Genomic DNA, 27,337 nt, shown 5'->3' with positions numbered 1-27,337 from the left:
AATGTCATTCATATTTGACAAGGTAACAATAATGAAGTCATGTCATCCAAAGACAGCTTGGCCCTGGTGCTCAATATTTTATCACAAACATTGTATACTACTTTTTGGACTTTGGGTAAGCCACGTGACTATCGTTGTTTATTTTCTTTCAGTTAGGACACTCGACTCTCAATCGGCGGGTTCGAATCTCGTCACCAAACGCGCTCGCCCTTTCAGTCTTGGAGGCATTTTAATGTGACACTCCCGATATCTAAGAGTGTAGATAATAAAAGAGCATCTTTTCTTCGTCCGTGAAATAATTCAAATTTATGTACACTTGTGTGAATATCTATAAATACGTTTGTTTGTTGTTGTTGTTTCGTAATCCGAGTATGAAAGCTCGGAAAGTTACTTTGATATACACACACACACACACACACATATATATATATATATATATATTATCTAAGTAGGAACGTTTTTCTTTAAGTGCAGAGTTGTACAATTCGCAATCTGTACTTTGCGCATCGCAAAGATTAAATACCAATTTTTTTTTATTTTTTTTATAGACCCTCAGATTTACCCCTGAGCCACGGAGAACAATTAGATAAGACCCACATGCCCCCTGTCTTTGAAATTATAACTATATTTCTCTGGTAAAAATTTTCCAATAAGTTCGTTCGTATCAAAGAAATTTGTGTAAAGTGATAATGCAGCCATTAGGACGACACTGTTTATTTCGTGCATTTTGTTTGCGGTTTATACGCATGTGCACCAAGTATTGTACATTTGAAAGACAACTGATAGTTGTAGGTCACAACGTTAGCCAGTTAAACCGAACACCTGCGGTTAATAATGATATTCCTTGCAGGTGCAGTGAAGCCAGTAAGTCCACGTGGCGGCACTTGTTACATGATGACGTGTACAGGATGAACAACTTAGAATTACATCGTGAAGGAAAACACGCCGAGATAAATCCATTTGTTACAGTAAATATAGGCAATAGTACACACACATATATATATTTCTCCATCACCCGTACCTAACACTTGCAGTAAACGGTTTATATCTAAATATAACAAAACTCTTGGGCCACTGTGCATTTTTATGGTTAAGTTCTAACACCAGACGTTCATCGTATAAGTCAGTCAGTTACAGGATTTAAATTGAAGTCGTGTTTTTTGTTGTTGTTTTTCTCTCATTTTACAACAGTGTTGTTGGCTGACGAGTTCAAGTTAATAAGATACATTTTAAAAACGGTGGTGTCCGGTGGCCTTTCTCACGGGTAAGGCACACGCTACATTTTCAACCAACTGAAATCACCTGCATCACGTTTCTTGACATTCACGTGTGCATCAACACTGACCTAGACAGAGGTTGTTTATTTGCTTCGTAGCCACTCTAGCGGTGGTTTTGAACAAACCGCTACTACCTACCAACGTAGATCAGAACTAAAAATTAACTCAGTACATAATGCATCTAGTTTAATATACGTTTTTAAATATAAAATTTAAAACTGGTAATGTTGACAATACAATTATTTTTTAGTTGAATCCAAACCTCGCTATACGCGATATTGTCGGAATATTAAGTCTTGGGACTTTTTTTTTTATGGCTGTAATATTACCACCTCGTTATGAAAACCGAAACCTACATTTGCTATGTAAAATAATCTTTTTAGAATGGCTCTGAGTTTTCCTGTTGTTTTTATAAAGTACAAATTTTTACCTCATAGCTCCGTCATCTCTTGACCGATTTGAGATCTAATTACAGTTTTGGACTCAAGAGATCAAACCCTTTCGATTGATGTATTTCACCATGCTCAAGGTCTTATAGATTAATTTATTCTAATCCTGCTTCAAAGAATTTCAATTTGAGTGTAGACTGATAGAGATCCTGATATGAGTAATAAAATTGAATCGGGTATACGCGCGCACCACGCTTGGTATTGCTGGCGCACAAAAACATAGCTAATAAAAAGAAAAAAGGTCTCGTAGACTTATTTGCTCTAATCATGCCTAATAGAATTTCGAGTGCCGCGGCTATTGAGGATTCCCTCTTATTATTATTTTCTTTGATTAACACGCGATGGAGAAAAAATGGATATCATTTTCGGGTTGAGCGTACAGGAATTACTGTAGAAAATGTAAAAATTTCAAGACAATAAAACCATCGCAGGCCTGTGTAATTCGAACCACTTTAACGGCTAATTTGGTTAAGAGTTAATATATGTGATAAAGAAAGTTAAAATTCTCCGTTACTAAATATGTTATGTGTGTAAAGTACATTTTTAAAAACAGTAGAGTAACTGGTACTACGCTGCCGTTTGTTACAATTTAATCGTGATTGTAATTAAATCTTCTTATCCTGTTATGAGAGCCTGTGTCTGATGGCACTGAAGTATGAGTTCGTTTATTCTTAGAGGGAGCGCAATGATGAGAAAATTGCCCGTATGTTGGGCCAATACTTCAGTTCAGAACCTCTGCATATGTATGACCTTTAAGAAAAAGTACAGAACTGAGACAGCAGGTGGAATGTGCTCCTTTCTCCAGCTGTTCGTCACGGCTGTTTGTTAGACTGTAATGTTCCGATTACAGCATTAACATTTTATTAGCTCTGACATCGTGGACCTTGTTTTGCCTTTCGAACAAAGACCCAAGGCCACCAACTATGCATGTATGGGATGGAGTCAAGAAAGCGTTGAAAGTGGGAATGGGTAAGAGAAACATGGGTACTGGAGCTTTTTCTGTCATCAGCCAGCGGAGATGCGTGATTTCCGAGAAGACGCCCTTTTGTTGTTGAATGTGTTGATGGATGGTATACTACAGGTTTTTACCACCACGTGTTCGTATTTAAAGAACACGTATAAAACAGTTTACGTAATCTTGTACTGGAAATAGCTTTCAGTAATAACTAACTGTACAAAGTCTCACGGTGGTACTTTCCAAAATTTGTTTGTATTTCGAGTTACAAATTTTTTATGCTATTTAAGTAATTTTGTGTTCAATACAGTATATACACTTTTTCAGGAAAATAAAAATTTAGATTTATCATATATTTGACCACGAGTGTGAACAAGCAGCTTTTAAAACATTTCATCAACCAATTCTCTTCATCTGTTCAAATACGCCGTTCTTCCATCTTTTGACACTTGAATACGTTTATGGTATTCTCAGATTAATTGATTTTCGCAAAGAATGCTAGGTAGGCCCGCCTTTTAACGGGATCGATCAGGGTAATTAAAGATTAAGGAAGTAAACAGACCCGAAATACAATCTTTACTTATGTCAAAAAACTAAAAAAAAAAAAAGTTTAGTGTACTTGGATAGGACATATGACAGTCGCTTTTTACAAGATAAGCGAATCAGTTCAAAGATTCCCTTCCGACTGGCCTGGCATGGTCAGGTGGTTAGGGCATTTTACTCGCAGTCTAAGGGTCGCGGGTTCGAATCCCCGTCCTACCAAACATGCTCGTCTTTTCAGCCGTGGGTCGTTATAATGTGACGGTCAATCCCACTATTCGTTGGTAAAAGAGTAGTCCAAGAGCTGGCGGTGGGTGATGATGACTAGCTGCCTTTCCTCTAGTCTTTTACTGCTAAATTAAGGACGGCTACCCCAGACAGCCTTCTTGTAGCTTTGCACGAAATTCAAAATAAACCAAACCCTTACCTCAGAATGTTTTCTTGTCAACCAACTCACGTTAGAAACCTTGGAGAACTGTATACATTCCATGCTCCTTATATAACAAGAAACATCAGATTTTCCATAACGACTAGCACTATTCACGTGACTGGTCGTTTTCATACAACATTATGAAGTCGTAACCTCTAGTTTAGATATTATTTGCTTAGTCAGTGAAGGACATTACAGTAGTTGAATATATTATATAGTATGCTACATTACAACAGTATTTCCGCTGGCAGAGCAGGTATCTCTAGAGAACCTCAAAGGAACAAAAGTAGCTAGAGCGAAACCAGTTTAACAGTTTCTAGACCACGTGCTATGCGAAAACTACATAGATTCAGGCTAAACGAATTTTTTTAAAGTAAGAAAGTATAAAACGCATGATATGTGTATGTTTGCTCCACTTCCACTCCCATTTCATCTCATTTTAGCGTGCACGCATGCGTGCTATTTACATTTTTATATTCGTGATGTTCAAAATTAATGCAGGATCAAAAACTAGATGAAACAAGAAATAAGTAACCCAACAACCCAAGCGTTTTTGGAAGAAGTATAATATTTACCTTCTGAAAAGGCGCTCGAACTGATATTTTATTTTGTTATATAGAGATATTGCAATTTATAAAACTAATTGTTTCATATAATGTCAATCAAATATATGAAACAGTGTCACTGAAGTAGGCAGCTGCAGTCCATTTTACCTTTGCTCATATATGAATTGGGTTCAATGGAAGCATCATTAAATTTACAAGATTGAACGTCAATATATGAATAATTCATTTTTATAAAAAAAAACAACTATAATTAATGCAGAAAAACGTGTTGTGTTTTCTATACATAGAAGGTATAAAATCAGCAAAAGTGTTCTAGTGCCTTTCTGCTCGTGATTTGAAAGTATTTTTCAGCATTTTTTTCGTGTGGATTGATATTAGATCCGAAAATGATCCGTCATATTTTTTCGTATGGATTCATATTAGATCCAAAAATGATCCGTCATATTTTTTCGTATGGATTGATATTAGATCCAAATATGATCCGTCATATATTTTTCGTGTGGATTGATATTAGATCCAAAAATGATCCGTCATATTTTTCATGTGGATTGATATTAGATCCAAAAATGATCCGTCATATTTTTCGTATGGATTGATATTAGATCCAAAAATAGATCCGTCATATTTTTTTCGTATGGATTGATATTAGATCCAAAAATGTATTTTGTTTTACCCATCATCATGTTTAAAGTTGAACGCGGCCTGGCTAACTAATGAATGAATATTTGCTGTAAAATTCTTATCAATGCTATAAGTGTAGCTACCAGTTTGGCCGCCAATTTTGATTTCATTCCTTTAAGTCGGACGCTCAATCCTTTTTTGACTGCACCTTTTTCTTTCACACCTAAGATGTTTTTTATTAGATATCATGACTTTTTTCAAAACACACCAACAAACCACAGCAAGTAAAAAAGTAACACTCAACAGTAACCCACATTACCTTTAGGATCGCAACCTTATTATTCGGAACAGACCTTTACTTTAAAAACCAACCAGATTCTTTAAAATATGTGGTGGTAGTTTTCCTCTCTGTAACACTGTTAATAGTAACGCCATCGAATCTAGATTAACAGTTTCTTGTCATCACCCACATTTAGTTGGTACAGCCGTATCAAGCATTATTATTTACGCTAATTGCTTAAGCTAATATCACGTGACGCTAAACGCTCTTTAATTAGGAGAATTTCATAAAATTTAAACTTTAAAAGTTGGCAATGAATAATAATTGTCCACCCGTATGATTCTTATGAAAATTTGAGCTAGAATCTGCTGATCTAATTATTTTGGCCAAACCAATACTTGTGTATCTGCACGTCATTTCACCCTATAGTTTTGCTGCTCTAAATTAGCCGTCTTGAATCCGAATTACAAAAAACTACAAACGGTCCACTTTTAGGTGAAGCTGTAGTGAAACTTTTATACCGATAGCTCACGTGACTTTTTGCCTTTCATGCAAAAAGTTTGATCAAATATGAGCGGTTTTTGTGCAATAACTTAGTTTATATTTAGACTAAGTTTGAAAAAACATAAAAGTTGTGTATGTTTTTGTATCAAATAAAGTTTACACACTTTCGGTGCGAAGAAAAAAAAAGGAAAAAATTCAATCAAAATTGGAGATTTTATATCATGGATTTCTTAATGGATTGCCTTGAAATTTGGTATGTGAAATAAGGGTCCAGGAGAGCACGTTCACTAAAAATATATGGTAGTTTGTTTACCACAGTCCGAGTTATAAAAAGTGGAAAATCGCTAAACTATCGCTCCCCTTAATAACACACAGTGTGTCCTGCAAGTTGTTCTGGCCGCACAACACACTACCATGTGTCTTGATATAAATTTCTTACGTACCCTCACTGTTAACGACATTTTCGGCCGTAATCCCAATAATATATCACGACGTTCGTCCAGCTTAGGAGATTCAGATTAGACCTAAATACATATATTAAGTTCAGCTTTTGCATAAATATAAATACATCTTATAAAAAAATCGAATATTAAACGCTGAATAAAAAATAAACCCGTTTTGCATAATGATTTTATTGGAGAGCATCATAGTCTATGGATATTTTAGGTGTATTGTGGTAACATACATTTTGAGCTAGTATTCTGCCTTAACACCGTTTATAAACTGTTTGGTATTTGAATCTAAGTTTCAAATGGACAGCAACTGCCTGTTGTAGATACCTACAAATGTAGAGGACGACGTTTCGAAAGTCTTCCGCCTTTCGTCTTCAGGTCAGTGTGTGTGTGTGTGGTGTTTGGTATTTCTTTGCTCTGTCCTGCTGCTACATGTGTGTTGCGAGTTTTGTTTTTAAGAGTACGTTGAACAAATAAAAGCAACGAGTTGATTAATATATTTGCCGGGGAACAATATGTCTACACAGTTGCCATCTTAATATCAGTTTTCTCGCAGGATCGTAATATCAGACGAAACAAAAATAAAACATGCAGCTTGTGTGTGTGTGTGAATACAGCACACATCCACGGGATTCTAATTCAAGCAACTTGTCTGTGTTTATTAACGGAACGGTGGACGAGCAAATTAAAAGAGGCCAGGAGGTGCAGGTCTCAATATGCTTCAGTCATCAGTCAATAGCGTTGTCACCTTACGCTTCACTTTTCTCATCGTATTCTGAAAACCAGTAAAGCGTGACGTCACCAGAGTTGATGGGACACGTGAAAGTGGGTCCCTAATATTCCAGTAGTAATATTACTTTGATAAGTAAGAAGTAATATAACGATTAACTTATTTTTAATATTATCATGCGATATTATTATTTGTTTTCTTCTTAATTATCTTTAATGCTACCAAACTTTTGTTTCGATAATCGCTAGATGTCGCTACAAAGTATCTACTACTCAATGTTTCCTTCCTGTTTGTTACCACCTTGCTTTAAATTGGAAATTGAGAATGGCGTGTAGAATATCATTTCATGGTTGAAAATGACGGAATTAGTTTGAAATTTTAGAAGCTGGTGGCAAAAAGATGATTTTGTGCCAGGGTGGAAAAAAGTGCATTTCGACACTCGAATAAGTGAATAATTTGAATGTCAGTGTCGCAAATCTTACTTGACTGCACTCACGATTTTTAATTATAGGATATTTATGCATGAGAAGCATTAATTGATCTTTGTACTCTTGTCATACGGTGTCAAGTATAAAATAAAATAACAGCCGACTGTAACGAAAGTAATATATTAATAAGTATAAATAGTTAATTTTTGTTTCAATTAATATGTAGTAACAATATTATTGCTTTTTTATTTTCAGTAATGAATAATAATTACCATGAACCATTATCGTGTTTCATAATAGGGATCGCAAGGAGTTACACAAAACCCCAATAGAACGTTCAGGCATAAAGCAACTTAAAACAGTAAAGGTTCAATTCAGACAATACTTTAAAATCTTAACTATTGACTTCTAGGGCTTTAGATGTATAAAAATGTAAAAAAAAAGCGCATGTTAGCCTTACAAGGAAAAGAAAATCCGCTCAAAACTGCCCGTTTCTAATTATTATTATTCTTTTGCCAGCCTACAACAAAAACGGCTTGGTACATTGCACCCAAACCTTTTGTATAATACTAAATAAGGTACTGCGAAGGTTGTAGGGGTATTGAAAAGTCAATTTGTTTCTCTATATTTTACATAAGCTAAAAAACATCATAATTCTAGTGTAAACGGTGTTATCATTACCCCTTGAAGTCAGAGAATGTATTAAAATGTAAACTAGACAATCTTACCTTTTAATACACTATCTTTAACGACTACAGTTATACTAGACAGTCATAACTGTAGTCGTTAAAGATAGTGTATTAAAAGGTAAGACTGTCTAGTATAACTAGTCGTTAAAGGTAATGTACTGAAAGGTAAGACTGTCTAGTATAACTGTAGTCGTTATAGATAGTGTACTGAAAGGTAAGACTGTCTATTGAAATGTAAGACTGTCTAGTATAACTGTAGTCGTTAAAGATAGTGTATTAAAAGGTAAGACTGTCTAGTATAACTGTAGTCGTTAAAGATAATGTACTGAAATGTAAGACTGTCTAGTATAACTGTAGTCGTTAAAGATAGTGTATTAAAAGGTAAGACTGTCTAGTATAACTGTAGTCGTTAAAGATAGTGTATTAAAAGGTAAGACTGTCTAGTATAACTGTAGTCGTTAAAGATAGTGTATTAAAAGGTAAGACTGTCTAGTATAACTGTAGTCGTTAAAGATAGTGTATTAAAAGGTAAGACTGTCTAGTATAACTGTAGTCGTTAAAGATAATGTAAGTAGCTCATCTCCGACTCAAATTACAAGATAAAGACTATTTATATAATTACATAAACTAATGCCGCTGAATGCTTTTAGTTTTATGTGTGCTACTTTTTTCCATTACTGCTAGCTCCCCCCCCCCCCAAATGGAACAGCATATTTGTATCGAAACCAAAAACAATCCAGCTGTAAAATAAAGTGCTGTCAAAAGAAAATGTTTGTTTTGTTTAGAATTTCGCGCAAAGCTAGTCATCACCATCCATCGCCAACTCTTGGGCTACTCTTTTACCAACGAATAGTGGGATTGATCGTAACCTTATCACGCCCCCACGGCTGAAAGGGCGACCATGTTTGGTGTGACAGGCATTCGAACCCGCGACCCTCAGATTGCGAGTCAAGTGCCCTAACCACCTGGCCATGAAATCAAAATTGGCTGCCAAGCCAGTGCAGTAATGCTGTTGATAACAAAGAAAACGATAATAATGACAATTGTGTTACCATCCTCCAAGTGTAAGCTGTAAATGCATGGATTTTACACAAACTTACATTCATGGATTTATTACTGCAAGTAGCATTTGGCATACATATCAGTTTAATGTTTACGGTGCATATAAGCTGTAAAATATAAAGAACAGTTTCAAAGTCAAATAGTACAATATTATATTGTTACAATACTTTCAAAGTGACATAACACTGAAATACAAACTTGCTTTATACGAAGTTAGATATCCAAATGTGAGAATTTAATATAATATTGTTTGAAATACAGTCGGAAACAACCAATAAAAAAGTATTAAATAAATTCAATAATAAATTCATTGTTCCAATGTCTTTAACCCTGTTGTCGGGCTCGGCACGGCCAGGTGGTTAGGGCACTCGACTCGTAATCTGAGGATCGTGGGTTCGCATCCCCGTCCCATCAAATATGCTCGCCCTTTTAGCCTGGGGGCGTTATAATGTGACGGTCAGTCCCACTATTCGTTGGTAAAAGAGTAGCCCAAAAGTTGGCGGTGGGTAGTGATAACTGGCTGCCTCCTCTCTTGTCTTACACTGCTAAATTAGGGACGCGAAATTCAAGCAAACACCCTGTTGTGAGGTTTTAATTGTCCTTATCCATTAAATTTGGAAACCTCAGCAGCACATGTGACGTATTATATTGTGTGTGTGTATAAACACATACATTTATAAAAATTTCTTGCACGCTTGTTGATTGATATTTGTTAATACACTTACCTTTGCACGAGAACGAAAAAACTGAAACCTCGTGAGATACCGCCCCACGTAATAAACAAAAGCAGTAGAGAGAGATTGCATACCCTCTGCCCCTCGCTCCTTTTCGAGATTGCATGAATATATATATTGGATAAAATAAAATTTCACCTTCCAAAACTTAGGATATCCTTCTCAGATCGAGAATGGTCAACGATCCGAATCATATTTTGTAGTGTGATGAGGAGTCTCAAGGTGTCTCCTGACCAAATTTGGGGAGGACTGTCCCATGACGACTTCCCATCATGTGTAAAAATGTTCGTATACGTAGGTCTTTTAGTTTTTGAGATACGCGCGCTGAAACACAGACACACACACGCGCGCACCCTAGTGCAATACCACCAACAGGGCGAGGGTAGTAAAAGCAAAACATTATTTAGTCGGTCGTCTTTGTAGCGAAACGGTAGTCGATATTCAGAGGCTGCCTGCAGGTACCATAGGTTTTTATTGATTAGAATGAATCTCTTCAACATTAGCTTACTAAACAGTTTGTCTAGTGCTTTCCAGGCAGACTCTCCGTGCTATCAGTCGAAAGGTAAAAGGGCAATATTAGAGGAGTATATATTCATGACTGCCTAAACATAATAGTGTCTGTGACATTTTAGAAAGTTATTTACCTCGTGAAAGAACTGATGAATAATATAAATAATTGTAATGATTGCTATAGATATCGTATTTGAAAAGTTTAAGAATTTAACACTACAACAGGTATAGCATTTTGTTTCTGTTGTCCATGTGTGTTATAAGCCATTGGTCGGTATCTAACAAGGTCGTAACAAATTGACCCAACTCGCTGTCGAAATTATGGCACTGCAGATAGGTAGTCAATAGTGTCACAGTTTATTGACTCAGTGCATTGTCGAAATAGCTAATAAGACTGTTCCCAGGCATTTATTGGCAGGCTGTATTTTATTGATTGTTGAATTATTCAAGACATTGTCGTTAATTTTGTGTTTATTAATTAAAAGAGAATTCTTTAAATTAGCGTTTTTATTATTACTTTAAAAAGATATTGTTCACAGCACAAAACTGCTAATCGAAATATGAACTTTGTATATCAAAATTAAATAAATTTATAACTGGAAACTCAAACTTAATATTGTGCTTAACATTAGTTATTCATGCCAGTGCCATGCCAATTCAAACACCTCATATAGAAAATGAGGCTTTACTTGTGATGCTGTACAATGTTTTGTGAACAGTGAACTATTTCATGTTTACCAACCAAGTTATCATAATCTCATTAATCCTTTGGGTAAATCATTTATTAATGTTTTATTTTGTTATTTTTGTCTTTATTTTAATCATGACTCATGACAGGGTTTTTTTTTTTTTGTTTGTTTGTTTTTTTTGCATTTCTAACCTAATATATGTATTTAGAACTAAACCAAATCTCGTAAGATGGATGAACCTCATGAGATATTATTGGATTACGGCCGAAAGTATCGTTAACAGTGACAGTATCCAAACAGTGAAACAATGCATTCTACTCTTTATAAGTAGAAACGTAAGAAAAGTATATTTAATTAGACATACTTGTTTCCAGATTGATTTTCAGTTTCGCTCTAAATACATATTTTGCTCTGATCAGAAGTTAATATTAATACAATCTAACTATTTACTACTAAAACTCTGAGATTGTTTGTTTGTGTGCTTGTCTGTAATGAAATGAGAATAGAAACAGAATAAAAGTTTCGTTAAAATCGGGCCACGGGTTACCGAGTTAGCACCGTTTTTCGGGTCACTTTTCGTACATTCCATTATTATAAAACTTCGTTTTCCACCTGATGAATCACTTTCAAATATATTCTGTACAACAATATATGCACAACAGAAATTAAATGAGATGAAAATGTGTTATAACTGCGCGTAGAAAGAACAACAATAAAATGGACCTACAATATTGACTATTTCCAAATAGTAACTATGGAGACGAGGTAATAAAATAAAAATCAAGTCGAGAACAACAAAATTTTATAAACGAAAACCTCTCATCTCACGGAGATTGGCTATTATATTATTTCCCTGTCAATGTTCCCATCTTCATTAAAAGGCGTAAGATGGCAAAAACAAGATCTTGAAGAATCTATCTATCTATATGCTACTAAAACTCTGAGATTGTTTGTTTGTTTGCTTATTTTCTCAGTCAAAAATCATTTACGCTACCGTTCGCGCTCTTTACGAAACTTCTTACTTCACTTTTTTGAAAAATGAAATGGTCTTTCCTTTTACTCCCAATCAACAATCAAATATCTTTTCTTGAATTGTGAATAACACGAATGGATTGAAATATTTAATTAAATTATCTCAAAATAAACCTTCATTTTGGTGCTATGTTGAAATTAGCTTGAATTCTTCATAACCTCTGAATAGTGGTTGACTCAACGGGTCGCGGTGGTCTAGTATACTAATATAAATGAGAACTGATAATAATAATAATTCAATTGTGATGCGTCACTTTTGTATATTTCTCTTTCTTTGGTTTAACTAAGCGTATATTTATACTACAAAATAAAACAGGAGTGCATAAACAAGAAGCTGTGTAGCTACATTTTGTGACCTTTGTACATGTACTGTCTGTCCCTATGGAATCACTCACTGTTGCCCACCAACTCTTGTTTCTGTTATATTCTCTCTAATATAAGTCGTGTTTTAACCAAGTAAAATACACCATAGCTCAAGTCTTTAATTTGTATTTTGACGCTATATGTTTTATATTCTCAATGAGCAGGTCAGGATTAGGGATTGTAAATGCTGTCCTATTATCTAGTCTCTGTTGAAAGTGATTCACATCCCTAGCTGTTACATGAAGTGTCATTGGCTAACGAACTACAGACCATAAAGCGAAGCCGAACGTCGACAACGCATTGAGTCAGTACGTTATGGTCCTGTTGTCTACCATCCGCAGAGGCCATAACGCGTTGAACCAATACGTTATGGCCCTGGTGGCTTGCCATACACGTGTACAAATTGTTATCGACGGATTCATTTAATGACGTGTATATAATGTATGTTCAGAAGTGTTGTTTACGTAATAAAAGTAAATGGGTGAGGGTGTTGCCGAATTGAAAAGTTTTACCACAACTGTAAAATATGGAAAGATGTCTGACTTCGAACGTGCCTCAGCTTGAATCTCCATCGGCCATGTTGTAATCTGAAAATGGTTATTTTAGAGCATAATTCCAGATTTAAAATTCGAATAGCCTTTTCTTCTACACTCGAATTTAAGCGTTTATTATTTTCATTAAAGATCGCTGTATAGATTTTTAAGTGGATTAACGCTAAATAATTTCGTTTTGGAAATTAGTAGGATGTAATTCGAAATAGTTTGGGCGGTCGTTACGTGTACAGAAACTAGAGTCATGAAGTTTATTCTTCGAGACGCGTGAAAACCGCTCTCACTAGGGGTCCACACGTGACATATTCTGGTTTTGGACGCCTTATTGAGTGCACGTGTTTGTTGATGATAAAAGTTTTAATGAAAACTAGCGAGAATGTATTAGTATTTGACAAACGTCGACGTACATGGCCAGAGAAAGTTGAGACTAGCTTGCTGGTTCGTCAGTTCTTGTGCTTGATGGTAAAGTTAATTGAAAAATAAAATAATGTTGTGTTATTAATTCTTGTCGTAAAAATCTGATTTGTAAATGACTTTAAATAAAAATTGATGGTATAGCACCCAGACCACTAATATTCTGTTGCATCCAAGCCAGCCTGATGAGCCCTAGTATTGAACGAAAGGCCTCGTCAGCAATGGAGTAGATGTAGTGTGTTTGACACTTTATAACATACGCTTCTTAGCCTTCGCCCATGCGTGCTTAGAAATGCAATACACAACTGTATACCTTAGACCAAGGATTCCCAAACAGGTGGTCGCAGGAAAGTTTTAAGAGGGCCGTAGCAAATATACAAAGTACTCACAACTGTTATTTTTTTGAATTAATTTTTGATTCATTCTTTATATATATTATTTATTATGAAAGTAAGACACTCAGTATCTATAGAATCATTGAGTGGGGAGCTCAGTCAGGATGGGGAATGTTCTGGGGGGGGCTGTGCCTTACTTCCTGTAGAAATCCTCTGAGTGCATGCTACAGGGGTTACTTCGGTAGTTCTAAGGGCAGAGGAGAATATGTTATAACTGGTGTTAAAAGTTTTATAAAAGCTACACATTCTATTTATCCTTGTTATATTATAATGGTATCATTATAATTATAACAATATTATATTGTTTTTTATTTATTGTTTTATGTCTTTATGGGCATTAATTTTTGTTTGTACCATGGCAAAGCTGATACATCCAACCCGAAACCTTTTATATAACATCTGACATTAGTTGTTACACTTAACAAATTGTATAGTGGTGGGAGGCTTACAGAGTATCTTTGTTGAAGAGAGACAGTTTTCAAATAAATATACATCAACGACTATGGTTAAGGACGTGGGTTAGCGTTTATGGTATCCCTAACTATGGTATACCATCTTGTTATTTTTATTAATCATATTAATATGCTACTTACTATATCGAATATAGTTACATTTATTTTATTATTCTCATTTAACTTGTATTATATAGATTGATTTGCATTGTTAGCTTAAAATTTGTATTTAGGACTAACCTGAATCTCCTAAGTTGGTCGAACTCCTTGTGATATTATTGGGTTTGCGGCCGAAAATATCTTAAACAGCGAATGATGAAACAATGCATTCCAGTCTTATGATTAGATACGTGGGAAGTGTATTTAATTAGCTATACTGATTGATGGCCAGGTTAATGTTTAGTTTCCACTAAGTGCATAGCCTACTCCGATCGGAAGTATTTTTATTTATTAGATGTATGTGTAATACAAACTATGGCTTCGCTGTTGGCTGAGCGTGATAATCATGTAAAGCAAAGTTTAATGTGGTTAGATGCATAATAATGCAGTGTACGTGAAGACACGTACTAATGTTTCTTTTGAAAAAAATCTTTCCAGCTCTGCGTTTTTGTTGTTGTTTTTTTCCAGTCGTTATTCAAATGACTTTTTCAACCGCGAGGATGCAACAGTATCCTTTTAGATGTAAGTGTTGGATCGTTCGATTGTCAAATGTCTTGTTGAGTATGTTGCCATTGGTAACCAAGTAGGTAAAACAACTACGTCATAGGGGTGAGAAATTTTTTTTTTCTTGTCCATACATTAAAGTCAAGTAAGGTGGTAATATATTTTAATAGCCCTGAAATTTTAATAGTTGCTGAACCCGATTTTCTTGTTTTATAAATTCATATTTGCGTATAATTATAGTAAATGCATCTTGAGTGTATAAACAATGATGTTTGTGAGTGTTGGGCTTTTTCGCGTTTTATTCATCCCACGTTTTCATATTCATTACATCATTCCAAAACTAACCTATCGAGTAAGTTTAACATTTACTATTTTTACAATTTTTTTGAGAATTTATACTTAATAAATACTGGAGGGATTTAGGCTATTTTCGAACTTTTACTCTCCAAGTACGTTTTTAAAAAAAACTTTTATTTCAACCCTAGTTTCGTCATTATGGCTTCATTCAGGGCTTATACTACAACTGCTTATTATTAAAATATACGTTGAGTTATTAAATCACTGTAGATGTTTCATTTCTCGTGCTTTTTAACACATTCTGAATATTGTCGACGGAAAACAAGAGGGAATCCTCAATAGCCGCGCCACTTGAAATTCTTTTAGGCAGGATTAGAGTAAATTAATCTATGAGACCTTTTTATTAGCCAGCAATATCAAGCGTGGGCGCGAGTTTACCCGATTCAGTTTTATTAACAATCAGGACCTCTGCCAGCCTCTACTCTCAAATTGAAATTCTTTTAAGCAGGATTAGAGCAAATTAATATATGAGACCTTGGGCGTGGTCAAGTACATCAATAGCAAGGGTTTGACCTCCTGAGTCCAAAACTGTGATTAGATCTAAAATCGGTCAAGAGATGGCGGAGCTATGAGTTAAAAGTTTGTACTTGATATAAAATAAAAAAAACAACTTAAGATCCACTTTATGAACCGTTATGCCGCGGCTAAAAACGGTACAACCCAAGAATACTACTACATGTATTACAAGGTAGAATATTCGTTGATTCATATCTGTGAGAAAAGTTACACAAAATTTCATTTAAAAAATTTGTATAGACCTCGTTTTGATTATCTTCGCAAGAAAGAACGACACAGTAGTTGTGTAAGTCGACAAGGTCAGTTGGATAAACGTCCCATAATTTTTGACATCTGGATTAGTAGGGATGAGGGGGGAGTCACGTGATCTTTGGAGTGGGGGGGACGGGATATGTGTCCTTTCACTTGAGCATATGGACGGGAGGGGACGAGAGAGAATGGATATTTTGATCGAGAGCTAATGGACTTTCTTGGTCGGGAATGGACTGCTGGCGTATGTTTAATAAATGGAGAAAAGAAGCCATTACCTGTATAGTATAGTCGACTCTAAAAAAAACTGTTGAGGCTACATGACAATAAACTGCGTGTGCAGGACATGCGATCATAAATTAATCTGCAGATTCACTGGCTTGCTATTAAATTAGCCTTTTTACTCCACTGGAAGCTTCTGTTTAGATGATTTATTCTTTGCTGTTGTTGTTGTTTTGTTCGGGGTTTTTTTTCGACATAGCTCTCCCGCCAGGCATCTGTGTTTCGTTTATTTCCACTCAGAGCAACCGCGTAATTGACTCATTTTATTGTCATAGATAGCTACCAACCAGGAAGCAGCTAAAGCCGTTACGTGGATCGCTTAGTCGAATCGGTGCTTTGGGAGTCGCCCATTAACATTGGTGCTAGTAGATCCAGGTTTGCCCAATGGCTTATCACTACTTCTACACTATTTTTATTCCCAGCACATATGGTTCTTAGTTTACTAATGCTACATGATAGCTGTTGTTTTTTGTCAATATTTTTGTATTGTCTGACTTACCTCTTTAAAAGAAACTTCTTGGATAAAAAGAAAAAAAACTGTAATGAAATTTTTGTTTTCCCTTAATTTAAAAAAAAAATAGTAACGAAAAATTTAAAAAGTGGAAGAAAATAATAAGAAACATATAAAAATTGTATCAGTAAGGGCATCATTAATTTTTACTACTGTTTCTTTGTTTAACTTATTCAATTACAACGAGATTGTAAAAAAAAAACGTGTACGGAAGGTTTCGTTATCTTTTTCACTTGAGTATGTTGTATATAGTTTAAGTGCTTTGTCAGTTTTCAGTAAGATTTTACCACCACCCCTTTCACACACACACACTTTCCACAAACATTAATAAATGCGATTTTCACTTGAATATATACAATTTTTATTTATAAGAGCTTACTATACACCTTAAAGTTTGAGTATATAATTTTTTTTTAACTTGTACATTTTTCCAAATAATATCAGAACTTTATATTTTGACTTTCAGGATTATCAGAATGTATTTTTGATATCCATTAATGGAACTGTGACAGAAGGTTAATTGATTTCAGAAATACTTGCGTCAATAAATATGTTAACCTGTTTGCAACTGGTTGTTATGTAGCCAACACTTACCTGATACATAGTTGTAATTCTATGATATCATATTTCATTGTTTTTAAAACTGGATGTTGTGTAGTCAACACTTAAAGAGGTACTTAGTTGTAATTCTATAATATGGTACTTAGTTGTAATTCTATAATATGGTATTTCATTGTTTTACAACTGGTTGTTGTGTAGTCAACACCTAAGTGGTACTTAGTTGTAATTCTATGATAAGGTATTTCATTGTTTTGCAACTGGTTGTTGTATAGTCAACACCTAAGTGGCACTTAGCTGTAATTTTATGATAAGGTATTTCATTGTTTTGCAACTGGTTGTTGTGTAGTCAACACCTAAGTCGCACTTAGTTGTAATTCTATGTTAAGGTATTTCATTATTTTGCAACTGGTTGTTGTGTAGTCAACACCTAAGTGGTACTTAGTTGTAATTCTATGATAAGGTATTTCATTGTTTTGCAACTGGTTGTTGTGTAGTCAACACTTGTTTATTTGTCACTCTGAAATGTTAAGCTGTGATTTTGCATTTCATCCAATTATATGTTTTATGTTTTAATCACATATTAATGCTTCCAGTCTGAATATTGTACAATATTTTTAACTTGTGTTCGTCATAAACAGAATATTTATTTAAAGAATGTTTCCTAGCTTCTCTTATGTATCTGTGTTTGTAACAGTTTTCAAGGGCTGTCAACTATCTTATTAACAAACAAGAACGTATTTCATTCATTTGATATAGAGAGACTTCTAGTTTCTGAGAAAATTCTGTTCTGTTCTCTGGAATTCAAAACATTTCATGATAATATAGGTTTTGTATACCTTATGTGCATTTTTTTATTTGAACTATTTCTTTTCAGCCGTATGGAGGACCTGAATGTGAAGAAGACACACCTAAGTATTCAGCACCTAAATCAGCTCTTTATGGAGAGCCATATTTTGTGGGTAAGCCCTGCTTTAGATCATTATCATATTTTGTGGGTAAGACCTACTTTAGATCATTATCCTATTTTGTGGGTAAGCCCTGCTTTAGATTATTATCATATTTTGTGGGTAAGCCTTACTTTAGATTATTATCATATTTTGTGGGTAAGCCCTGCTTTAGATTATTATCATATTTTGTGGGTAAGCCCTGCTTTAGATTATTATCATATTTTGTGGGTAAGCCTTACTTTAGATTATTATCATATTTTGTGGGTAAGCCCTACTTTAGATTATTATCATATTTTGTGGGTAAGCCCTGCTTTAGATTATTATCATATTTTGTGTTTGAAGCTTCTTAACAATTTTCTTATCATCACTAGTAATACACAACAATATTTTGCTCTTCAGATGGAATGGGATGTTTCTTCAAACATGCAGAGAAATTTTGTTGGAATACAAAATGCATGTTTATTATTTTATTCTTCAGTGCTACCCTATATTCTTTCCAGCAGATATGTAAAAATAAACTGTTGAATATTTAATAGTTCCTCTTGTAGTTTGATTCCTGGTGAAAAATTCCAAAATCGGTTTATATTTTTGTGTAGAACAGAGTACTTTTTTATGTGTAGACATACATCAGTGAATTGGTTAAATAGTATGTTTTTTTAGTGTTGAATTATTGTTAGATGACGACAACTCTCAAAAAGAGTGTACAAATGTTTTATGTTCTGTGCTGTTTGATCTTTTTTTGTACTTCCTACAAAGCTACAATTACTTAACTTCTGGTAACTAAAGTTCTCAAACTTATTATTTTTTTCAATTCAGTTATACTTTTGACTAAAAAAATAGGAACATTTTCCTTCGGAATGATAAAATTATAGTAAGTTGAGATGTTCGTCTGCTCATGATTATTGCGTATGGACCTTCATTTATAGTATGTTTTGCTTTGAGTGTAACCTTTGTACTAATAGAATGAAATAACACAAGCTAGTGTTTGTATACTGAGTTTTTATGTTTAAGATGTGGGTGTGTATCGCATAATAGTAGCTGATACAATACGTATCTAGGTACAAAAGTTTTACCAACAGTTTGTTACAAAGTTTGACAGTCTTGTCTGTAATTTATTATCTATATTACTAACATTGTCATATTTAAGTACTTCACACTTTACAGTGCTTTTCCAAACTCTCAGGTTTGATCAACTAAATGGCAGCTGGCAAGAGAAGTAAAATAAAAACAAGTTAATATCTGTCTATCTATTTTGTTATTGTTAATTTGTTATATTACTTTCCATGAAATGTTTATGATAAAATAAATGAAGACAACATGTAGTACTCAATACTCATCTTCCTTTATTGAATCATTAATTTTTAGCAAAAATACTTTATTAGAAATTCTGATTTTTTATGTACAAAAGATTTATAATGTTTACTGAAAACTTGCCAAATTTTATGTACAAAAGACTTATAATGTTTACTGAAAACTTGCCATATTTTATGTACAAAAGACTTATAATGTTTACTGAAAACTTGCCAAATTTTATGTACAAAAGACTTATAATGTTTACTGAAAACTTGCCAAATTTTTATATACTTAAGCATGAAGTATTTTTGTTTTTAACATTTGACATTCAAGTGAATCTTGCATATATAACTATTTAAGATGAAAGAGATACTGTACATAACACAATTTCCATTCTATGAATTCTGTGGTGTTTGAAGAGAATTAATTTTATTGTATGTACTGTACATTAGTAATGCTAAAAGAAAAGTTAGCACAAATTTGTGTTATGTATAATGCTTGGGAGTTATTTTATGTCACTGTTTAACTCATCTCCCCATTTAACATGTTCATTTTAAAACATAGTACACATAGACCATGACTGTTTGCAAAATTGTGGGAAGACTGTAATTTGAATCTGTGTTTTTAAAACAGAAGCTCCAAATGGTGGTGCTGACCCATGGTCATCTAGCCTTAACCTGCAGTCATCATCATATGCATACCCTTCAGCAGTAATGGCTAATGCAGGATCCCATCTCCCTTCCACATTGTCTGCCTTTTCAACCATGCATCTTCCTTCAGAAACAATGGTGAAGGATTTTTTTATCCTTTCTGTAGATTTATCTAAACAGTTTTAGACACTAAAAACTGAGGATAAGAACATGAAAAATATTATTCTCACAAAAATTATGTTTCATGTGTAAAAAATGAATAAATCACCACTAATTTTTCATTTGCTTTGTGTAAAAATTTAGCTTTGAAAGTATTTACAAATAAAATATGCATTGACTTTTTTAAAAAAAAATAAATATGGAACTTCTAAAGACGTGGTAGTAATTAAATGTATGCAGGAATATTTCAAACTTAACTTTATCCCCTGATTAATTACATTATTATAGAAATGTAAAATCGTTCTGTGGGTTTAAACTGATTTCAAAATTCACAAAATCAGTCATGTTCATACTTCTATTGACCCAAGACATGAATCAGGTTTTAGTGTGTTTTTATTCTTGTGATTTTTAAATTAAAAATAAGCATTTTGTGATAGAGTTTCGAAACTCTGTAATTCATCTTATGTTGTGAATTTCAAGAGTGATTTTTTCAAAGTACTTTGTATGAAAATCAGTGGTGTCACAGACTAAGCTGCTTTTATCTCTGTATTGTTCAGGTAAAACAACAGGTACATATACCTACATAAACGATTATTATTTAAAATGAAGTTTGGCAGAAAGTACTTTTTCTCCTTTGTTTAGAATAAGTTCCTACTAAATGATACAAAATTTTAATCTCAAAACTAGCCATTACGTCTGTTTGTGTTTATTGTTGACTGTTAAGATATTTATTTTATACATTGTTTGAATTTTGTTTATGAAATATGAACTTCTCAAGTCTCATGTAAGGTTATGAGAGGCCAACAAAGAGTTTTAACAATGTAATCCAACTAATCCTAATTTTTCAAAATTCTTCTTTTAGTGAACCAATTCTTTGGCTTAATTACCAAATCAGATGGACGAATGTTTTAATATTAAAAAGTTTCATGATACGTTTCTCTGGTTGGCAGCTTCACAAAAGGAATGTTAGTTAGAAATTTTGTGTATGTGTGTGTTTTCAGTTGACGATACTTCAGGTTGGACACTTATTTAAAACATACGTGTTTTGGTTTAACATTTTTTCCCTAAACAGTGAACCAAATACTGGAGTACATATTCCATTGTTGCTGTGGTTATTAACTTAAGTAAAACCACGTCAAAACTTGGAGGATCTTTTAAAGAACCCGTTGGTTTTTATCTTAATTTTCTTTATTTGGACTTTGGATGGGTTTGAATGAACACTTAAAGAATCACTTTGAAAATATGTAATTGTAATAAAGCTGTAAGTGAGTAATTTTCCTTTTAACCCTAAGTGAATTGGTGGGGAGTTCAAAGTGTACATGCCACAGTCTTTTACAGAATGCCATTCAAGATGGTATTATGTATTTAATGTTAGAGTTATGAGCTGGGTATATTATCTTATATTACTGATTTAGTGAAAGTTCTTGATAGAGGAGAATAAACTAAACACCAGATAGAATATACAGGGATACTGAAAAAAAAATATAGATATGCATTGTAAGAGGTTCCAGAGCTTATGCAAATACAATATGTAAAGTGAATGATGGACAAAAGTAGGTTTATTCTTCACATGAACATCACCTTGCACTCTGACTTGTCAGAGTCTGAATCAGACTGACGTCGTCAATTCACAGACATATCTTGAGTACAAATACTGTTGTAATACGTCTGATTTTTTGTGTGTGACAAACTTGTACATTTTACTAAAAGATCACTAAATTTCGTGTAGATACACTGAGTAAATTTGGGATTATACCTGATATTTCTTCTCCAATATGGGGGCAATCCCATGCACATTTGGTTAATGCCATTTGACAAGTGTAAAAGTGAAAATTGTTGTTAACATACTACATTTCTTGTTATTGTTTATATATTTGTGTGTCAGAATGAGAGTGTTTCTTATCTTTCTTCTAATAAAAAATAAATGGGAAGGTTATCCAAACAAATAATTTATGCCGTCAGTTGCTTTCGTTAGTAAATGTGTATGTTTCGATCTCTTAAAGTTTTGAATGGAGGTAATAAAGGTTCTGTTACTTTCGTAGGGTTTTCAAGGTGTCCCCCCTACCCTTGACCACGCTGTTATGCCACCAGGTCTTCCGCCCATGTCTAGTTTTCATGGCCCGTCCAGTCATGGTGCAGCAGTGTCTCAAGCAACAGCTTCTTCAATATATGGTCAGAACAACACTTCACCAGCCCCCATCCATACCTCTGACCAATTAGTAAATAGAGGGGCTTCCCAAACTGGAGATGCTTTAGGAAAAGCATTAGCTTCAGTAAGTTGTGATTTTGATGGAAACCTTTGTAAGCATGTTTACTGTATTGCTGTTTTTATTTTAAGATATAACAACTAACATAATAACCTTGAAAGATAAATATGGTAAATTAGTATGTTATTGACATCAGCTAATCTGATGAGATTTGATATTCCTAAAAACTGAAAACCTCAGCTGAGATTTTCCAAGATTTGTTATAGATATGTTTCTTGTTTGATCTGTTGTGAGTAAGCTTTTATTTTTTTTCATCATATTGATCAGAATTTCACGTTTATGTTTTTATCAATTCTTAAAAGAAAATTTAAATTTTCTGAATTTACTTTTATTGGTGAAATTAAGAGATTAATTACCTATTTGTCAGGAATTTAAAGAACCTAAACTTATAGTTGGGCTATTAAATAATGCTTTAGACACAGTTTACTTGTCTGGGAATTAAAGTGTTGTTTTCATTCAAAATTTCATTTTAATTATTATGATGTTCTTTTTTTATGTGATAGAATTAATCAGATGTTAGTAAATTGTAGTTGTTGTACATGCTCTTTGTCTGTGTTATACTGAAATGATTGAGAAGAAACATTATTATTGTAACTTTAGTATTTAATCTCAAGATTCTCACAATATTATATCTTTTTTAATTTATTTTTGACTTTATGTTCCTATTTGTGGAATTAAATATCCATTCTTTTCTTTTTTGTTCATTTATGATAAGTACTATGTGTTTTAATATAAAATGAATCATAAGGTTAGAGTGTAAAATGATATAGTTTTTTCTGTATTTCAGATTTACTCCACTGAACCCACAAATGGCACTTTCTCTTCTTCACCAACGACACCTGTCAGTTCACCACCTTCCATTTCGGGTAAGTCTTAAGAAGCCACCCCCGTTCTGGGTAACGTAACTCACCTGAATTAAGTTTCTAACATATTCCCTAAAGCTAAAAGGATATCAAGAAACTTGGAGAGGTTAAATTGATAAATTAACAGCTAAAACAATAGGCTGATAAATACTATTCAACTTATTATGTGAAGCTAATTAGTAGAACTGTTAGTTTTCTGAATACAAAAACTAAAGCTTCAGCTTTTTCTACTTAGTTTCATTTCACTGATTACACAATTATAACAAAAGGTTTACATATCACTGATTACACAATTATAACAAAAGGTTTACATATCACTGATTACACAATTTTTCTGTTTTTGTTAATACTATTATTTAAGGCTCGAATATAACTTGAAATTTCTAGATTTAAAAACGAAAGAAAAAACAAACTTTAATTTACATGAATCCCAAGTAAAAGTCATGAAATATTTTTATAAAAATTATCAGTGAAGTTTGTACCTTCACTATAAGGACACAATGTGACTAACAAGCAACGCTGAAGTCTATTCCTGTATGTTCTAGAACTTATAGCTAATGTTTTGAAGCTTTTTTTTTTATATACAGATGTTCATGAACTATGAATGGTTCTTTCTGTACAGGTGTTCCTCAGTGGACCCATAATTCTCAAGTAGCCCCACCAACCGTTTTTACAGATGGAACACCACACCATTTGGTGAGTAACAGAAACCGTAACCATAATTTAGATAAAGCATGTAGTTCTAGGTAAACATTTTATTTTTTTTCTTCTTTTTCTTGGCAACTTTTTTTATCATAATAGAGATCTCTTTTATAATAAATGGGTGTGTTAAAAATTATGTTTTTGACATTTTCACAATCCTCAGCCTGTTTTTACCTCTTTGTGATACCTTATTGTTTGTAACATCTGTTAACATCTAACATTCTTTTATCATTTGTTTTAACTTTATTTTATCAAATATAAATGAAATGCAATTTTTGAAAAGCTGTTTAGATTTTTGCATGTTTTATACTTCCTAGTTTTTATTAATTTTTGCATGCTGCTTCATTTGTATATAACACCCCTCCCTTTCTGTTGTCTGTAACTTGTAGCTAAATAGTGAGGAAGACAGACTTATTGAAGCTATTCACCTCCTTCGAGACGAAGTGGAGGTAAAGTTATCTCTTTCATGGCTCATCTCAATGTTTCTTGTTAAAAAAAAAAAACTTATTTTGCAAATTTATTTCATTCGCATAAAAATCTATTCCGGAAAAGAAATGTTTAGTCTTTACTTCTGTCAGTTTGCTAGTCATTTAATAGATTAATTTTGTGATAAACAAGATTTACTGATACCATAAGAAACAACTGGAAACAAATTTAGTTCGAGAGTGATTTTTCTTATCTTTAGTTTCACTAATAACTTCTAACATATTTATTTATTTCTCTGTATAATTCAAGGTTAGATTAATGAGACTAACATTTTTATTTTTTTTAATTTCCACTAAATTTTTATGCTAGCATTGCTATAGTATTTCAAAATATTTTCAAAAGCTGTTAATAAATTATATATATTGTCCTTCCCATAGGTTGTAAGAAGGATGTATGTTATTGTTTTCCCAAAATAATTGTCGTTAATTATTATAAATATATATCAAAATTATTCAGAATATGTTACTACTTTATCGGACTTCAAAATCCATTGAATTATTAAAAGTTTATAATTAAAATTTGATAACATACTTATTGTAATCGTACTACCTTTTTTAGAAAAATCTCTCACTTTCTAAAACAAATACTTAGATATAAGAAGTAGTAAGAATATTCACTGAGTTTTAGTGTTAAAAAAAGATTGAATAAATCATTAAAACAAATTCTAAAGTTTTCTGTAATATCAGAAACCATTTTTAAAATTATATTAAAAATGGGCCATTACAAGTCCCATAATTTCACATTTTTTTAAATTGTTCAGCCATAAAACTCCACTTTTTCAGGTTTATATTTCTGAGTGAAGTAGGAAGATCATTCAATGTTTTGTTCCTTCATTAGGCTCGAGGTGTAATGGAGGAGCGTCTCGATGATGCTATTAATATCCTAAGGAACCATGCAGAAGGAACAGGACTTGTACCTGGTGGTGACCTACCAAATTCTGTAATGCCAGTCGCTTCAGCTGCTGGACATTCCAGTCGGCTGACGGGAAACATTGGAGCACATCATTATCCAGGTTCCCTTGGAAAATCTGCTTTAGAATCCCATCCAGTAAGTTTACAAATCATCATTATTAGTTTGATGTTGATATTTTTCATTTACTAGGACGATAAAAACCTACTGCTGATTAACTGCCACAAATTATCTCAAGATGAAACTTTGTTAAGTCATATTAAAAGAAAGCACGACTTTTTGTGATTATTTTTGTTGTTAGAAGTTTCCTTTTTACCTTGTGCATTTTGAATAGTCTTGTTTATTAATTTATTCAGGATATCTGATAATTAATAGCTATTCATTGAAACAGAGTAAAAAAAAAACCCTTCAGAATGAACTTGTACTCTCTTAGAATAGCTTTGTTGATATTTAACAAAAAATATTAGAACGAAGTTACGAAGCTTTCAACCTACTGTCTGAAATTTAATCACATATTTCAAAAGTTGAAGAAACTGAATTTAGTGGAGTGTCGGTATTAAATCATTTAATTTTTCCTGTTTGTTATGTTAAATAATCCTTTGCAATAAATCTAAAATCTTTAGTAAGTATGACTTGTTTTAAATTATAAAATATAAAAATGTTTTAAATATTACAATTTTTTATGCGACTATCGAAATGGGAACTTTTGTTGAAGTCACAACTTAAAATGTGGTATTAATAATATTTCTTTTTCTATTCTTTAGTCAAGTTCTCAATCTTTAGGAGCTAAGAATCAGTCATCCTTACCTAATTCCTCTGTACAGTCAAGTGCAGTACAACAAGCCGGTAAGCTAACTGTAGATGAGGTGCCAGGTATTATAAGATGATGGTTAATCCCACTATTCATTAGTAAAAGAATAGCCCGAGTGTTGGTGGTGCATGGTGTTGGCTAGCTGCCTTCCCTCTAGTCTATTGCTGCTAAATTAGGGACAGTTAACCAAATAGCACTTGTGTAGCTTTATGCAAAATTCAAAATTAACCAAAAGCAATCTTAGTTGTTGATATAACTCCCACCTTACCATATTTCTGTAAATATTTCAGCATTACCGAAGTCTGTAATTAATATTTCTGTCACTTCTTAAATAAACATAAGATTTCTAAGATTGTTAGGTAAAATATGACACTGTTATCAAAGGCTCCCAGTGGTATGTCTGCGAACTTACAACGCTAGAATCCGGGTTTCGATACCCGTGGTGGGCAGAGCACAGATAGCCCATTGTGTAGGTTTGTGCTTAATTACAAACAAACCGTTATCAAAGAGAAAACTAGATTTTCTCATACTAATGTAAAAATAACCAAAAGTTCTATCCCATATTTTTCAAATAGTTTAAATTTGCTGAATAATTATTAAACAAATATTTTATAAATTTCATAACAAATTCAAGACTGATTTGCATAAGTTTATTGAAAGTTTAAAAGATTAAAAACAAGATTTGAGTACAGTTGGCAGTAGGAGTTCACTTTTATAATCTATAATGTTCTATCAAATACTGTTTATGTTTTGAATTATCAAACAATAATATGATGAACATTTCATGAACTCTTCAGTTCTATAAACCACTTCTGGTACACACACATCAATATGTGATGTACAGACTACATCTGAATATTGATTGTTAATTATTTCAATATTATTTCAGTTTAAATTATATAAAAATTATAATAATTATAAGAATTTTTTTTTTTGTATTTAATAAAGACTTGGTGATATGATAGAAAGAAATATATATATATATATA

The 27,337-nt window shown here is 33.1% G+C and overlaps 1 protein-coding gene across 3 annotated transcripts in view; it reads left to right on the top strand.

The window, feature by feature from the left end:
• Positions 1 to 27,337, top strand: part of LOC106459050 (transcription factor 12-like) — a 69,789-nt gene that overhangs the window by 29,348 nt on the left and 13,104 nt on the right. For 2 of the 3 annotated variants that reach the window (XM_022385433.1, XM_022385435.1), the window contains 8 exons: positions 18,137 to 18,221; positions 20,136 to 20,290; positions 22,354 to 22,584; positions 23,366 to 23,444; positions 24,064 to 24,137; positions 24,533 to 24,592; positions 25,467 to 25,676; positions 26,303 to 26,384. In XM_022385433.1, the coding sequence (XP_022241141.1) occupies positions 18,137 to 18,221; positions 20,136 to 20,290; positions 22,354 to 22,584; positions 23,366 to 23,444; positions 24,064 to 24,137; positions 24,533 to 24,592; positions 25,467 to 25,676; positions 26,303 to 26,384 (976 nt within the window). The remainder of the gene's footprint in view (positions 1 to 18,136; positions 18,222 to 20,135; positions 20,291 to 22,353; positions 22,585 to 23,365; positions 23,445 to 24,063; positions 24,138 to 24,532; positions 24,593 to 25,466; positions 25,677 to 26,302; positions 26,385 to 27,337) is intronic. The other variant, XM_022385434.1, reaches the window with a different exon arrangement.

This window comes from Limulus polyphemus, unplaced genomic scaffold, assembly GCF_000517525.1.
Source record: "Limulus polyphemus unplaced genomic scaffold, Limulus_polyphemus-2.1.2 Scaffold552, whole genome shotgun sequence".
Taxonomy (NCBI): domain Eukaryota; kingdom Metazoa; phylum Arthropoda; class Merostomata; order Xiphosura; family Limulidae; genus Limulus; species Limulus polyphemus.
This window is presented reverse-complemented; position numbering and strand designations above follow the sequence as displayed.